At 35.5% G+C, this 16,998-nt stretch overlaps 1 protein-coding gene across 2 annotated transcripts in view; it reads left to right on the forward strand.

The window, feature by feature from the left end:
* Positions 1 to 16,998, forward strand: part of Sema3d (sema domain, immunoglobulin domain (Ig), short basic domain, secreted, (semaphorin) 3D) — a 205,793-nt gene that overhangs the window by 66,809 nt on the left and 121,986 nt on the right. For both annotated transcript variants that reach the window (XM_030254046.1, NM_028882.4), the window contains one exon: positions 13,247 to 13,407. In XM_030254046.1, coding sequence (XP_030109906.1) covers positions 13,247 to 13,407 — 161 coding nt within the window. The remainder of the gene's footprint in view (positions 1 to 13,246; positions 13,408 to 16,998) is intronic.

Genomic DNA, 16,998 nt, shown 5'->3' on the forward strand with positions numbered 1-16,998 from the left:
AAGAGGATGGTAAATTTAAGCACAGCTTGTACTATAGAGCAAGAACTTGCCTTAAGAGCAAACATTATCTGGATGATAGATAGATAGATAGATAGATAGATAGATAGATAGATAGATAGATAGATAGATAGATAGTTGTACTATTATCCAAAGGAAAACATATTCTAAATCTGTCTACAAACATCAACTTCTCCTTAAAAGAATCCCGATGATCTTCAAGTAAAAACAATACATTTCAGGTAAAAAAATAAACAATTTCTAAAGTGTGATACCTAAACAATCAGATTCTCAATTTAACAAGAGTTTCCTAAGACTACACAATTACTAATCAATTAAACAGTGCAATGGCGGTTGGGCAAGAATGGGATGACAAGCAAACATATAGTGCAAGGTGAGCTTGAGACGATATACTTGCTTACATTAATAGATAAGGACCTCAAGACAGCTGTTGTGTAACAATTCAGTCTGTTAAAATAAAGCCACATCAGGAAAGTCCTTCTTATGGTGGGGCTGAGGACTTTCTTCCTAGTTTTGGAGACATAGTGTTTCTCTGTGACTGAGGCAAAACCTCACATTCATGGACTTCCTTGCTCGGTGCTGAGGTTACAGCCATCTCTCATCATAACTGGCATACTCTTTGTCACAACCTCTTTTATTTCTTGGATTTTTCTTCATAGCTATGTTGTGACAGTATCATTTATTACTATTATTAAGTATTATTATTATTACTTTTAGTTTTTATAATTTAGCCATTGTTCCCTCCCAGTCTGCCCTCCCACATTTCCTCATCCCATTCCTCCTCCCCTCTATCTCCAAGAAGATGCCCCACACAGGCCTTGCCACCCTCTGGGACCTCAAGTCTTTGAAGGCTTAGGTATGTCTTCTCCCACTGAAATCAGACCAGGCAGTCCTCTGCTATATATGTGTCAGGGGCCTGAGCTCAGCTAGTATATGCTACCTGGCTGGTGGCTCAGTGTCTGGGAGATCTCAGTCTAGGTTAGTTGAGACTGCAGGTCTCCCTATGGGGTTGTTCCTCTTCACCTTATTCCAACCTTTCCCTGATTCAACCACAAGGGTGCCTGACTTCAGTCCAATGATCGGGTCTAAGTATCTGTGTTTGTCTCAGTCAGCTGCTTGTTGGGTCTCTCAGAGGACAGTCATGCTAGGCTCCTGTCAATAAGAACATCATAGCATCAGTAATAGTGTCAGGTCTTGGAGCCTCCCCTTGAGATGCATCCCACGTTGGGCTGGTCTCTGGACCACCTATCCCTCCATTTTTGTCCCTGCAGTTCTTTTAAGTTGGGCTAAAAAAGACGACTCAGCAATTAAGACATCCGCAGTGATGAGGACAGGAGTTCAGATCATAGTTTCCACAGTAACAAATCTAGCCACCTTGCAAACATCTGTAATCACAACTCTGAGGTGGATGGAATTACAGAAATAAGAGGCTTGCTGAGGTTTGCTGGTTTCTAGACTACTTGAAAGGCAAGCCAACTCAATTCTTCAACGAATTGGAAGGAGCAATTTGCAAATTTGTCTGGAATAACAAAAAACCTAGGATAGCTGAGATGAAAGGATGGACCATGTAGAGAATGCCATAGCCAGGGATCCACCCCATAATCAGCATCCAAACGCTGACACCATTGCATACACTAGCAAGATTTTATTGAAAGGACGCAGATGTAGCTGTCTCTTGTGAGACTATGCCGCGGCCCAGCAAACACAGAAGTGGATGCTCACAGTCAGCTAATGGATGGATCATAGGGCTCCCAATGGAGGAGCTAGAGAAAGTAGCCAAGGAGCTAAAGGGATCTGCAACCCTATAGGTGGAACAACATTATGAGCTAACCAGTACCCCGGAGCTCTTGACTCTAGCTGCATATATATCAAAAGATGGCCTAGTCGGCCATCACTGGAAAGAGAGGCCCATTGGACTTGCAAACTTTATATGCCCCAGTACAGGGGAATACCAGGGCCAAAAAGGGGGAGTGGGTGGGCAGGGGAGTGGGGGTGGGTGGATATGGGGGACTTTTGGTATAGCATTGGAAATGTAAATGAGTTAAATACCTAATAAAAAATGGAAAAAAAAAAAAAGAAAATTAGTAAGGTCATGTGTAGGGGTTGATTGACAGGTAATGATTGATTCAAACAAAATAATTTGTAAGTGTATTTAAAGAATTTAAAAGAACGATTTGAATCTCAGCCTGACTTGTAAAGAATAAATATTTGAGGAGTAGAGAAATTTGTTTTTGAACTTTCAATTAAATCTTCCATTTTAATGGGGTATTTGTGTCCAGAAAGTGAAATGGATGCAGAGGTAATGACAGATATTATTCAAAATTCAAAAGAAGTAAAGAAATAAGAGAAGAAAACTAAATCTGAATAAAATCTTGGGTGTAGAGACATGTTTGTGTGCCCAGAGTATTACAGTCTGAAGGAAGATACCCTTAGAGGTAAAATTAACAACTTTAAGGATCTGAAGTAAAACTTCTAAGAGGTGGTGGGACTTTAGGTGTATTTAAAGCCATTAACATATATCACAAAGTTTGTGAGACATAAACAACTTGTAGAGAATATAGAAGTATAAGTGGGACACATTATTTTACTGCTTATACTGTACAAATACTGCCTGAGTTGGAGAAATACTCTCTTGCAGGCATGTGAGAAGGACAATGTCAGCCTTCAGATTACATCTACCAAGGTCAGAGACCATCATCTGGACAAAACCTGGCGAAAAATTTTAAATATAATTGGCATCTGCTTAAATGAAAAGGCAATATGAAAATTTCTGCAAAGCAGTGGAAATTTAGGAGCAAATGTCACAAGTGACCAGCATGATAAATGAAAACAAGACATATATGTGACAACTTACTTTAAATTTCATAATAGAAAGAGTGAGGACATGGTTTGAACACGTTCCAGGAAAAACAGGAGGCATGTTCAGAGACTCGGGATGCAGATGGCGTGAAGCATCTAAGCTGTGACCAAAGTCTCACATATGACTTGACCATTGTTTGATATGCATTCATCTAACTTTAAGAGAAATTGATGTTTTTAACATTATAAGTATTTTAAAATATGATTTTTTTATAAAAAAGCATAATGAATATGTAACCTTTTGCTCTCTGTTTTGAAATAATCTTACTATGAGGAATCTTCTTATTTTCTTGTACTTGCTTTACAACTCCAGTTCAAAAGTATTAAGATAAGACTTTGAGAGATCTGTTACACTCATGTACTTCTCTGGAGCACATGCCGACTAATGTTTGGAGTCGAATTTTGATTTTAAGCATTGCTTGACAATTGAGAAGTCTAAAAGCCTTGAAGGAAGGATCCAGGAAAAGAAATATGGCAGGACCAATTTCCTTTGAGAAAGTCCACTCCATTGTGTCAGATTGTGTCATTGCTTCCCAGGGAAGTATTCATGGGAATGATTTTTATATAGAACAATTGGAATTTATCAAAACATGTTTTGAAATTTTTAAAAAGACTCACTATTGAAACTATTGGTTTAAAGGGTCATAAGTGACTTATGTGATATATTTATATGGATTATCCACAATTAAAATCTATCCTTTTAGAGTAAAGTTGTGATTTAGAAGTGTTGACAATCAGCCAAGCAGTGGTGGCTTATGCCTGTAATCCCAGCACTTGGGAGGCAGAGGCAGGCAGATTTCTGAGTTCAAAGCCAGCCTGGTCTACAGAGTGAGTTCCAGGACAGCCAGGGATGTACAGAGAAACCCTGTCTCGAAAAACAAAACGAAACAAAACAAAACAAAACAAAGTGTTGACAGTCATGTAACAAGATAAAATTGTTATGCTCCTATTCCACATCTTGTCCTGATAGGAACATAGATCTGATAATATAATATACTTTGGTTCTGTGAGTGAAATCAATCTCATTCCTTATTACCATATTTTGTATTCTCCAGCATAAAAAACAGAATTATATTCAACATTCCATTGTAGAATAAGCAAGAATTTAGTTTTATTGTTACTCTCTTTGTTTGAACTTGCATTCATGAGAACAAGAATTTATGGTCAACATGCTACCTAGCAAACTGACAATATCACATACATCTAGAATTTTGAAGTCTTCCTTTGTGGGATTTTGGGTTGACTAAATCCTGACAAAATTCTTTCTTTTGTATCCTTTGTATTTTTGAACAGTTGGCTAAATTCAGACATGTTGATTGGGATTAGAACTTTTATGTAGATAGTAATGAGTCACCTGTCATCTAAAGGCTTGCATTTGATCTGGACACTGTTAAAACTTGTTGGAAGTCTGGGAAAGAGGATAACATTTGAAATGTAAATAAAGAAAATTTACAATAAAAATTTTTTTTAAAATCTTGATGAAATCAAGTACGACCATTATCAATTAATGTCTTCTGTTTTGCACTAAAGGGACTGCCTTTCCTAGGAATAAAGGCTGGAATTACAAATAGGCTGCTATAGATGCTGAAGGACCTCAACAAATTACAATAATGGAAGCTAATTTTTATTTTACAATAAATATTTTGCTGTTTCTGCTTTTTTACACCAACCTTTAGTTGTTAGTGAGCCAGCCAAAATCTTTATGGAAAGAGTGGGAAACTCTTTGAAGTAACCCCATAAAGGTGATTTTTGAACAACCAATAAGTTAATATGTAAAGTTCAAAAAATTCAGAATTAAGAGAGTGGTTAAATTTAGAAGTAAAAAATACAAGCTGGAAGTATTATATGCAAATGGTTTAAATAAATTTAATAGAGGATACTATATATACCTCTGTGTTTAAGAGTATTCAGTCATCATGACATGACAGCTATTTCCTTGAGGATGAAGAACAGAGGGTAGGACTCACTTCTGGTGAGTCCCCTGACTTGACAGAGAGGAGTAGATGAGCTTTGATCTGCATCTATATTTATATGCAAGATTTCCTCCTGAAAAAGTGTAATCCTTAGATTGGCATGGGATAAAATCTGACTTTCTTCAAAGCTGATTCTCTTCTTAAATGATAGGTGTGTGTGTGTGTGTGTGTGTGTGTGTGTGTGTGTGTGTGTGTGTGTGTGTGTGAAATCTAGTAAAGGACTCTCTTTTTAAAGGATGTGCAGAGCCATTTGTCAGTCATGCAGTCTTAAGAGAGAAACTGCCAACTCCACCCAGGTCAGGATCTCTGGCAGTAAATTTAATTTTCAAGGGTTTAAGGTCATGTTCATTTAGCACTCAAAAACTGAGGAAGTCTGTGCTGCTTAATCCTAAATTTATTAGATTCGTTATTACTCACCACTCCCTTCCTCTGAGGGGATAAAGAGGAGGAGTGAAGACTATCAGCTCACATGAGCTTATAAGCTGAATGAACAATTATATTACAGGACAGTAAAGAGGAAATACAAAGAATTCTTTGCAAAGCAAGCATTTGTTTCAATAAAAAACAGGAATTGCCCTGTCCTTACCCTGCCCTTCACAAACAGGAGACCTGACCGTTTCACCCGAGAGGCGTCCTTGCTGTAGGGCTCTAACACAAAGGGAAAAATCTATAATAAGAAGCCCACTAATCATTTCTGTCTTAAGTGTCATCCTGACAGTCATGCACAATGATCAATAATATCTGCCATATTTATAATTATTTAATACTTCAAGTGTGTTTCCCCCTCAAAGGCAGAGGCTACCTACTTTTAGAAGGGAGAGCAGCATTCATGAATAAAGATGTGAGTTAACTTATTATTTGATAAGTCATGAGTCTTAACAAAATTTTAAAAAGTTCTTATACCGTAGTACTCAGTCTCACCCAGAAACAAGGAAATTAAAGTGGCATTATCAGGTTTGGTAAGTTAATTATAGAAAATAAGTCCATCCCATGTCACTACTAAAGATACCTCTTGTCTGACTAGTTTAAGTACTCTTGTCACTGTGCGTTTTCTCTTCAGCTGTGGTTTAGCTTCTTTACCAGGCTGTGTGTTCCCAATGGCATTGATGTTGCACAGCCATGTCTTGACCAATGCTATCAGCTCTTTCCAACAGAAGACAGGTGTTCAGGAGACTTTGTCAGCACTTTCAAAATCAAATTTGAAGAGAATACTAATTTCCTTATACTGACTATATATAAGCACGGTTTCCTTATCACACTTGACAGATATAAAAAAATGGTTGATGAAGCCTACAGAAACTCTCTTTGGATACATCCCATAAAGTCAAGAACCTCAGCAATGACAGGCAGGTAAATGCAGGATGGGTCAGAAATCTATGGTTGTCTTTGAAAACATAGTAGCTTTAGGCAACCCAGGCTTCATGAGATCTGTCTCAAAAGAGTTAGGTAGAGTAATAACTCAGCTTAAGAGTGAGGACCAGGATTTCAAAACCGAGAACATATGTGAAGCCAGATGTAATAGCATGCATCTCTAATACCCAGTGCTTCTACAGTGAGATGGATGGAAGGCAGAGAGGTGCCCTGGGATCTTATATACCAGCTATCCTGGAGAAAACAGCAGCAAACAAGACACAAAGATAAGGAACAAGCCAAGGACCAACACCTGAGCTTATTGTTTGTGCTTGTGGGTGCATGGGGATGGATCATGCAATGCATGTGCACAGAGAGATTTGAAAAGAAAATATGAAAGGTAGAAAGACAAGGAGAAGGAAGGAAAGAAAAGTGTATATGCCTATAGACATGGAAATTTGTGTCTTTTATGGAGTTTTTGAACCTCAGAAACTTTTCCAGTTCTCTATAATGGGTTATGGGCCATGAAACCCTTCTCTGCCATCTATCAAATCCATTGCAGAAGATGGTGTTGCTACTTAAAAACATAGAAAATGCTGGGCAGTGGTGGCACACGCCTTTAATCCCAGAACTTGGGAGGCAGAGGCAGGGAGATTTCTGAGTTCAAGGCCAGCCTGATCTACAGAGTGAGTTCCAGGACAACCAGGGCTACACAGGGAAAGACTGTCTCAAAAAAGCAAACAAACAAACAAACAAACAAGTAAAAAATATAGAAAATACTGTCATATTTAATTCATTTATTTTGGATGTAATTAAATTACAGGACTTCCAAGATTATGTTTCTAATACAAAAGTGTTGATTTAAGTATGTGGGTGAAATTCCAAACCTGGAAGAGTGTGACAGGGTAGATAGAATGCACTGATGCACCTTCAAAGGGAACCATTAGATGCCCGGTGGGTCAGCACAGCATCGTATGGATCAAGCAAAGGGATCATCAGGGACCAAAGTCAAATCCTGCTTGACATAAGCAAGGGTGAGTCTGTTTAATTTAGCACACAACAGACCTCAGCATGGGACATGAGAAGGGAAACCCTTGCCCTTTCACTAAAGGCAGAAAAGGAAGAAATCCTAACCAGGTTATGATAACAATGTTGATCGTTACATCCTTGAGTATTTCCAATGTAGGTGAATAAATAAAACTCTGAAGTTTGCACCCAGAATAGCTACTGTTCATTTTTGATTCCCGAAGTTCAGGTTGTGTGTCAACTTTAGGTGTAAAGATATATGTTCTAGAATTATTGTTCTCTGGGTTTTAGTTTATGATCTCATGGAAAAAAAAAAAAAAAAAAAAAAAAAAAAACCTTTGCTTGGTTTGGCAAAAATGCAAGAAAGATAAGCTCTTTAGGGAAGAGGGAACCTGTTCCAATCTCTGTCTCAAGGTCTTTTTCTAACATATCTGTCAGCCTGAGAAATTTTCATGTATAATGCCTTAGTCTAATTATTTTATTTGGCTACAGAGGGTTGGTGAGGCATGCTTTAATCACTTTGATGCTAGCACTGTCACAGTACAACACTAAATCATTTGGAAACAATGCTCGTTCAGGCTAGTCAATATTTTTGCAGCTGTTTTCTTGTTAAGTTTGTTTGAAACCAAATCAAATAGAATTTGCTATGGTGAAATAGAATACAGCAAATGAATATATCAACTTTATTTTTCTCCTTGTATAAGTAGAGGCAAAAAAAAAAAAAAAGTAACCACAGTTCTTACATGGCTGCATCTTTGAAATGCCACGTGTGCGTTTCAAGGACTCTTCTTGGTTCAGAAACTTCTGAGTAGTCTTCCTGATACCACCAGTTCCCATCCTCATCCATCCTGAGCACTGTATGCATATTTATCTCTCTAACACTCAATTTGAGTCCTTGGCATTTCCTTGAAAGAAAAAAGCCATAATCACAGTTTTCAGTCACCTACATAATAGTTGAGCTCTTATGCCTGACATTGCACGTGGCTATCTGGACATTATATGTCTAGTTTCCTTTTTTGTAATCTCGTATATTCTATATTAAATAGACTGAATTTCATGGTACAAATAGTCATTAAGTTCTTAATTTTCCCAGACTGTAAGGAAGATATTTAGAATTAAAATTCAAGGGAGACCTGGTCTTTGTCCTGAGCTGACATAAATTTGTTCCCTTTTTTCCACTGGAAACAATTTTCAAGACAACCAGATTCATAATATTGGCAAGGATAGTAAAATCTTCATATATTATGTTTGTTTTAGGCATATGTGCCCAAAGAATTATAAAGTCAGAATAATAGAAGTCAGAATAATCAATGATAATGAGTAAAATTAATAACAAACTGCGGTAAGAGCTTCCTGTGTACAGTCTCTACAAAATTATCTTAGTGAATGGTACAGGATATCTTAAGATGGCATGACAAGTTACAGCACTGGCCTGATCAAGACATATGAATGACTTAGGCTTTGGTATATAGTGTAGCTCAATTTATTCTACTCTGATGATTTATTTAGCAATCATTGTTTTGAATCCACAGCACTGTCAGCTTGGTAAAGGACATAGCAGGGAGATACTGAACAAAAGATGTCTCAGAAGGAATCCTTGGACTTCTCCTAGAGTGTATTTTACATGTGTTGAATTTTATTTTCCTATACATATTTCATATATATTTTCACACACCTATGTATATAGGAATATACATATATATATATATATATTCACACACATATTTATACATACACACACACATATATATATACGTGTGTGTGTGTGTGTGTGTGTGTGTGTGTGTGTGTGTGTGTGTGAAATGATGCAAGAGATTTTGCTGGGGGATTCTCTAATACAATAATATGAACACCCTGAGTAGTGCCTAACACATGCTGCATTATACAAACATTTGGGTAATAAATATTCTTTTACTTGTATTTGGATATCATAAATTAACAGATATGTTTCAATCTTCATAGTTCTGGTTTATTAAAAGATAAGATAATGTGTTTCTTTAATAAAAACTTTTTTGGGGCCCAAAGTGGACATTAGTAGTAATAATTAAAACAACAATATTTATTAACTTTTTCTTAGTTGCCAGTCATAGCTTTAAGAAATGCTATAAATTACTTCTTTTACTTATCAAGAAAGTTATGTTAATTAGGAAATATTTTAATTTCATTGCATAAAATTTACATACAGTTCAAAATGATCGCATCATCTATCCTATAGTAACTGATCAGCTCATAGGGTGTAGTGCATGCTAACCACTAGTCTAATGCCAATGTCATAGTAATGCTTTTGTTGTGCAAGCTGATAGGAGTTGCCATAGAGTTTCTATTATCTGCATTTTGTATATTAGGAAACTGAGGCACAGAGGTCAAGGAACTTGTCCTAAATCAGTAAATCACATTTCTAGTAATATTTCAGCCCCAGACAGAATCCTGCTGCTTTGATCTGACTCATGTACTTTTGTTCTATAGCTCATTATACTAGGTCAGGTTTCATTTTGTACTTTTCATGGCTGCAGAGTAATGATTAGTTTTGGAATGTTGAAGTAATAAGGGTTTCCATCTCACAAAATACTTTACGAGCTCATTGAGAATATACTACAGGGAGTCTCTTCAAACACTTTGATTTCTACACATTTCAACTTTTATTACGAGGAATCCCAAAGAAGATACTGATTTGCCTGACTCCATGGAGTTTTGTGTGATGTGTATTCTTTCAAAGGGCTTTAATCATGTCTGTGTTAGCCATTCCCTTGATTCCATTGTTTTGTTTTTCCTCAGCTCTGGTTATGAAGAGGATGGAATTTTCACTGGAAATGAGCCAAAAACATAGGCCTTTGGCATTTGGAGTTGTAAAATTATATTTCAATATTGTACTTCTCATATGAAAAATGATATTTACCTCAATAAAAATGAGCATAGATTTCAATGTCAATCTAGTGTGCAGAAAATATTCTCTATAAACATTACTGAGAAAGTTTGGTTTGATAACCACAGCCATTTGAGATGTCTAACTGTGTTACAGCATTTTTCAGCATGGTAAATTTAATTTTTCAATTCTACCTAAGAAATTGAGCAGAATAACAGTTACTCAATAGAAAATACAAAAGAGTCATGATAATAAAAATATATCCCTCAATTGATTATAGTCATTAAACCTTTGGGAATTAATTTTATCTTATAAGCAGTTGAGACTATCATATTTTTTAAAAATTTAATATTTCTATTTCTAGGATACTGCCTCTCTTTATCTCATATTAGTAGTTAATTACTTGAAATTTCTAATCTGTTTTCAATCTTTAATAAAGAGATAAATTTGTTATTACCATCTTATTGGTGATCATTATCACAGGATTATAGAAATCTAAGATACTACTGTAGGTACTTTGGTTAAGGAATCTATTTGGTTAAAGAAATACATTTTGAAGCTCTAGTTTACTTAAAAGTGTCTACAATTGTTGCAAGCCCAAAACACATGGCCTGCAGGCATGTCTCAAAGAGAGTGAGGCTAAGAAAATTCATTATAATTGTCTGACAGCACACAACATAACTACAGCATGTGTATCTTCACTTCACGGAGAAGAGATGCTTTCATTTGTGAACTTAGAAGTTCGTACTAAATCATTTTGAGGTTACCTTCAGTTTTATAATTTCTTATTCTATTTTTACTTTCAGGCTATAATTCTTTCAGGATTAATTCAAGTTTGTAGTTCAGACACTTATCTGAAATATATATGAACAGGAAATATATGTCTGAAATTGTAGGAAAGTGTCCATCATTAGGAGGCATGATTTATCCATACAATCCATACAATCTATCCATGATAGTCCCTAAGTGAGAGGTGGGCAGGTTGTTTTACAGATGTTTCCATTGAGACTGGCCTTCAGAACTCTTCAGTTTGATTGGCTACGGTTTTCTACAATGAGTTCTTGTTGCAAAGAATACCTATAGGGTTTCATCAACATGACTGCCTAAACTTGAGTAGAAAAAGGAAGACAACTGAAATCATGCTGAAGTGGATGTGTAAGGCCCAGAAAGCCTCAACCTTTGACATCTAAGGGATGTTCCCAGCGGGATAGTCTTCTGCAGAAGAGAGCACAACAGTTTGTCATCTAACACTAAATGATCAGCTTTGAACACATTCATACAAGTAACACTATCAAAAAGCCAGCTGCGCAGGTTATATTTATGTACTTAGAAATGTATATGCATAATCATTTTATAAGTACATACATGCATTAACATCTTAAAAAAAAAGAGGCCATAAGTTTGAAAAAGAGAGAGAAGGAGTATGTGCAGTTGTTTAGAGGAGGAAAGAGAAGGAAGAAAAAATATAATTTTACTATAATCTCAAACATAAAAAAATTATATTGTGAGTACAATCATTCAAACAAAGCACCAACTTAAACGTTATCAAAAAAGTAGGAGAAAGAGGCGATAAAGATATACCTCAGTGGTATAGAATTTATTACATTATTTCAGGGGTGTGAGTTCAATTCTCAGCATCCATGTCAGATGGTTTTTAACTGCCTATAATTCCTATTCTAGGGAGACCGGATACATCTGGCCTCTACAGGAGGTCCACGCACATGCATATACCACCTCCCACACAACACACAGACCTAAAAGTTAAATCTTAAATTTGTTTTATATCAATGATTATTTTGCCTGCATATATAGCTCTGCACCACAGGTATATCTGATGCCATCAGAGGGAGCACCTGATCCCTTGGAACTATAGTAACAGGTGGTAGTGAGCCACCACATGGGTGATAGGAATCGAACCTTGATACTTATGCAAATAGAACAGGTGTTATAAACAAGGTCGTTTTTCCAACTCTCCAAATAAAATCTTATTTATAAAAGATTTTACTTTCAGAACTTAAAGAAGAAAAAAAAATTAAAGAAACGAAAGTGAACATTTAAAAACACCTGCCTGATAAGCTACAATTATCAAAATGGTAAAAATACCTACTAAACTTGAGTAGTAAGGCACACCAAAATTTATAAAATAGAGTACTAAAGACATTATTGTCCACCACAACAATAAGGACAAATACTCAATGAGCATGTGAACTCATACACTATATTTGTCTCATCAGAGAAATAAAGAATAAGACAACATAACTACACACCCACTAGCATGGCCACACCTACAGTGCTACAACAGTGATGCTAAGAAGAGTCCCATTTATCACTAATAAAAATATTAATTGATTCAGACATCATGGAAAGCATGGTGGATAGTGCCTAACAAAACTAAATGTTACCCAACAAATATGTATCTTATGCTTTACTCAAAATAAATCAGTAGTTTATATAAAGAAAATACCATGTATGTGTATATTTTATTTGTAGCTGCCAAGACTTATAAGCAACAAATTTAGCCCTTCTGTGGGTGAATGGCTGAATTATAATATAAGCAGACAATGAAACAGTACTCACAGGAGCAAATAACGCATATTTCTGACATAAACACTGTAGAAGGACAGATTATTCAGGAAGAGGAAAAGAATCAGAAGGTTAGGAGGAGAGCCAAGATACTGTAATAAGTGAATATAAGCAATATGCATTAATAATTATGAATTAAAATACAAAATTAACATCATTATTTTATATACTAAATAAATTTTACAAAGCACAAGAGGAAGAAATATCATGACATTTATGACAGTCTTATACTTTGTTGATGCAATTAAGTTCATCAGTTTTAAAATGTTACTAAATGAAATGATTTAAATTATAAACTAAGATCTGGTTATATAACATGTTATGCTTTATAGTTCAAAGTTTTGTATTAATTTTAAAATATATTTTATACACAGAATAGGGTTAAGCACCTACTGAAGGAAAAAGCATTTATTTCTATAGAAGTGTATATTAAGCGTGTTCCAATGTGTCTATTCTGGAGCATCCATGTTGTATAGCTACATTCACAAAATGGAGCAATGTGTGTATTTTGTCAGCTACGTATCGTTCGTACTAAGACTTTCCCCTTTCTTTCCCTCTTTTGACTTGTCCATAGACTTGCTGCTTTCAAACACCTGTATCCCCTTTTTGGGTTCATCAGAAGGATTGGATTTCCAGACTCTTCTTTTGGATGAGGAGAGGGGCATACTGCTCCTAGGAGCCAAAGACCATGTCTTCCTGCTCAGTCTGGTTGACTTGAACAAGAATTTTAAGAAGGTCAGTTTATTTACATACATCATTGGTAGATTCACTGAATTTCTTCTGTGTGCTTTGTCTACTTTGTGTTAAGTGACTCAGGAAGTCTTAGTCTTACATACCGAAAAAAGAATATAAGGCATTTAAAAGCATATCACCTCTGATAAATATTTTGTGCTTTTATAGATTTCAGTACCTATGCATATTTTGAGTTAAGGAACATAAAATTAAAACCATTGAAAATATGAATAAAGGGAACAAAAATATAGTAAATATCTACTCATGTATTAGAAAACCAAACATCTATAATGAAGAAATGGCAGGTGAATTAATAAAAAAAGCATGTATTATTTCCTGAACAAGTAGAAATAAATCAAATTCTATTAATTATCAGTTAATAGCTATTCCTATGATCTGAAATTTGAAAATTTTTTTGCTGTACTTTATTTCACTTCTTAATAAATTTCTACCAAGGACTAGTGATTCTGAGTTGATAAATATTCATAGTGTTACAAGTATGGGTTGGTACAGATTTCTTTTCACTTAAAGGCAATATAGAGAAAGGTTATGTCCGAGTAAAATTCTCCAGCAGTGATATCTCCACGATACCAGTCTGAACAGTGCACAAACCCAGAGATTTTCATAAAAGCTAAAGAAGCCTGATGAGAGACCATGAAGCCTGGTTTGAAAAACAGTGAAAAGAAAAGAACATATTGAAGAAGGCATAAGAAGAAATTGCTTGTTTATATTACCTCCTCAACCCAACTAACAGTGTGCGGGAGGTGCCTCCTACTTGATGAAGTAGATCATGGAAATTAAGTCCCAACGTCAGAATTGACCAGGACTAGTGAAATTCAGAAATGGACAGAACTTTCTATCCTCTGTTTTGCCTAATCCCAACTGACTGAAACATAAAACTGTGTTAGGACAGAAAGCTTTCTCTATTATGCATTGCCAATGAACATATGTTAGTGCAGGAAAGACGACCTATCCTGCAGTTCAGCCTTAAAGCTTGCACTTGTTGTACCTCTGATTTAATTCTGGACCCACTTGCAAGAGAAACAAGGTAGAATACAAAGACCACATACTAAGGCTAAAGCTCAAACACAGGTCCTCTCCTCAACATTCCAATGTGAACTATATCTCAAGGGGATGCACTCTATTTTGGAGAGTGTATCAACACTCATCATTTAATTGATCTCAAGTATCTCCCCATTCCCCAACTATTGACAGGACAGCTCTGAAGCGTTTATATAGGAGTTTTATACTGACCTAGCTCAGTATGAACATAGAAATTGAGAATTTTTTTGTATGACCTTAGTCCAGTATTTTGAATCTTTCTAACACCATGATCTTTGAATACACCCTCATATTGTGGTCACTCCCAACCAAAAAATTATTTCGTTGCTGCTTCATAACTTCAATTTTGCTACTATTATGACTCAAAATATAAAACACTGTCATGCAGGATATCTGATATGAGACCCCAAATAGGTTGTGATCTGTTGGTTGAGAACCACTGTCCTACCCCCAAGTTTGGAAAGATCAGCGATCCCTAAGCAAGGGAGGAAGGAAGTAAGAAAGGAAGAAAGGAAAGAAAAGAAGTAAGGAAGCAAGGAAGGGAGGGAGGAAGAGAGAGAGAGAGAGAGAGAGAGAGAGAGAGAGAGAGAGAGAGAGAGAGAGAGAGAGAGAGGGAGAGAGAGAGAGAGAAGTAGGAGTCCAAAAACTATCAAATGGATGAGGAAGATGTAGTATATATATCCAAAAGAAACGTTTCACCTATTAAAAGAACAAAATCCAATCACGTTCAAGAACATAGAATTGGAGATTTTTCTAATAAATTAAATAATCCAAACACAAAGACATAATTACTGTATGATCTTACTCAAAAGTAGAATTTAAAAATATTTGAGAGTAATCTTATAGTTAGTATCTGGGAAACTAGGAAAAAGAGAAGAATAAGAAAAAATGATCCACAGGTACTAAGTCATATGTCAACTGGTGCTAGAAGGTCAGATGTGTGCTATTGTAGACTAGTGTGATTGGATAGACGGTTATAAATTGTATCTCCCCAAGAGCTAAAAATGCAGTTATGGTGGTACACATCTTATTATTAATATCCAGGAGACTGAGGTAGCAGGGTGATGCATAAAATTGCTATCACAAGGAAATGATATTTGAATAGACTCAGAAGTTTTAATCTGATATACATCATTTAGTTTGTACATGTGTCAAATATGAAATGGTGTCTTCCTGGTTTATACAACTGTCATGGCTTACATGTCAATTTAAATTAAATTTAAATTAAGTCTTTAAAAATCATCAAAGAAATTCATACTTAAATCCAAAATGGATTCTCTATCATATCCTACAAGTTAGCCAGGAGTGTTAAAAATAAAAGTATTCTTTGTTCTTGATATTTCATTGATAGGATTTATCCATTAACATTTTCTAAGAGTTCAACGAATGTTGTTTTCTTCAAAATACCTATAGATTGGATAATTGGATAGAAAATTTAAACATGTAGAGTATGTGACCTATTCCTAATTTATGGCGCACCTGACCTGTGATTGTTTACTTCTCTAGAGAAGAGTAGAAGTCATGCACATCTTACATACATCTGAGTTAAACTGAACAAGCAGTGATCCTAAGACATTCAACTGCTTATGTTGTTACGTTCATCTAGAATGACCGTTCTTTGAAGCCTTCGTGTATAAGATGCATTTCATAATAAAATATGAGTGACTTTGTTATTTGAATAAAGTTTGCTCTTTAGGTTTAGTTTACATGTAAATACTTACCTGTGTAGGTATTATTGCTGCCTGATTAACACCTGAGAGATTTTTGCTCTTTTTCATCCTATTCGTTTTTTTCTTCTTTCTTTGTTTGTTTGGTTAGTTTTGTTTCTTTGAGATCAGATCTTACTCAGTAGCCAAGCTCTCTATAAGCCTTCTTGATCCGCTAACTGTTGTCCTGAGAAGGCTGGCATTACAGGTGTGAAACATCACATCCTACACGAAACTTGCTTCTCATGGTGTTTAAATTTCTAGATGTATAGCACTTAACATTGCAGGCATTCAGCCATAAATTCAATCACAAGTTCCAACAATAACAGAAAAAAGCAGATTAAATATGTGGATATATATATATATATATATATATATATATATATATATGATATATCTAACATATGATAGTAAAAAAGAACGTATTTCTGTATTAAAAATTAGCTGTTATTTTGACCAATGTTTGTTGCGGAATATGCATGCATATATGTTCATGTATGTGCACATGTGTGATGATGTATATACAATTTGTAAGTGAATATAGGATCACTTCCTCTATCATTCTTCATCTTCGTTTTGAGACAACATATCTCAATAGACCCAGAACTCACAGATTTCACTTATGTAGTAAGCTAGCAAGCCTCGGGGATTCACCTTTGTCCACCTCTTTAATGCTGGAATTACAGATGCTTGCCTCCAAACCAGCTTTTTTTTTTTTTTTTTTTTTTTTTTTTAATATGGAGGCTGGAATCAAACTCCAAACACTTCATTGACTGAAACATCTCCCCATCTTCTGCTTCCCTTTACACAGACAAAACAACAATAA

Source organism: Mus musculus, chromosome 5 (genome assembly GCF_000001635.26).
Source record: "Mus musculus strain C57BL/6J chromosome 5, GRCm38.p6 C57BL/6J".
Lineage (NCBI taxonomy): Eukaryota > Metazoa > Chordata > Mammalia > Rodentia > Muridae > Mus > Mus musculus.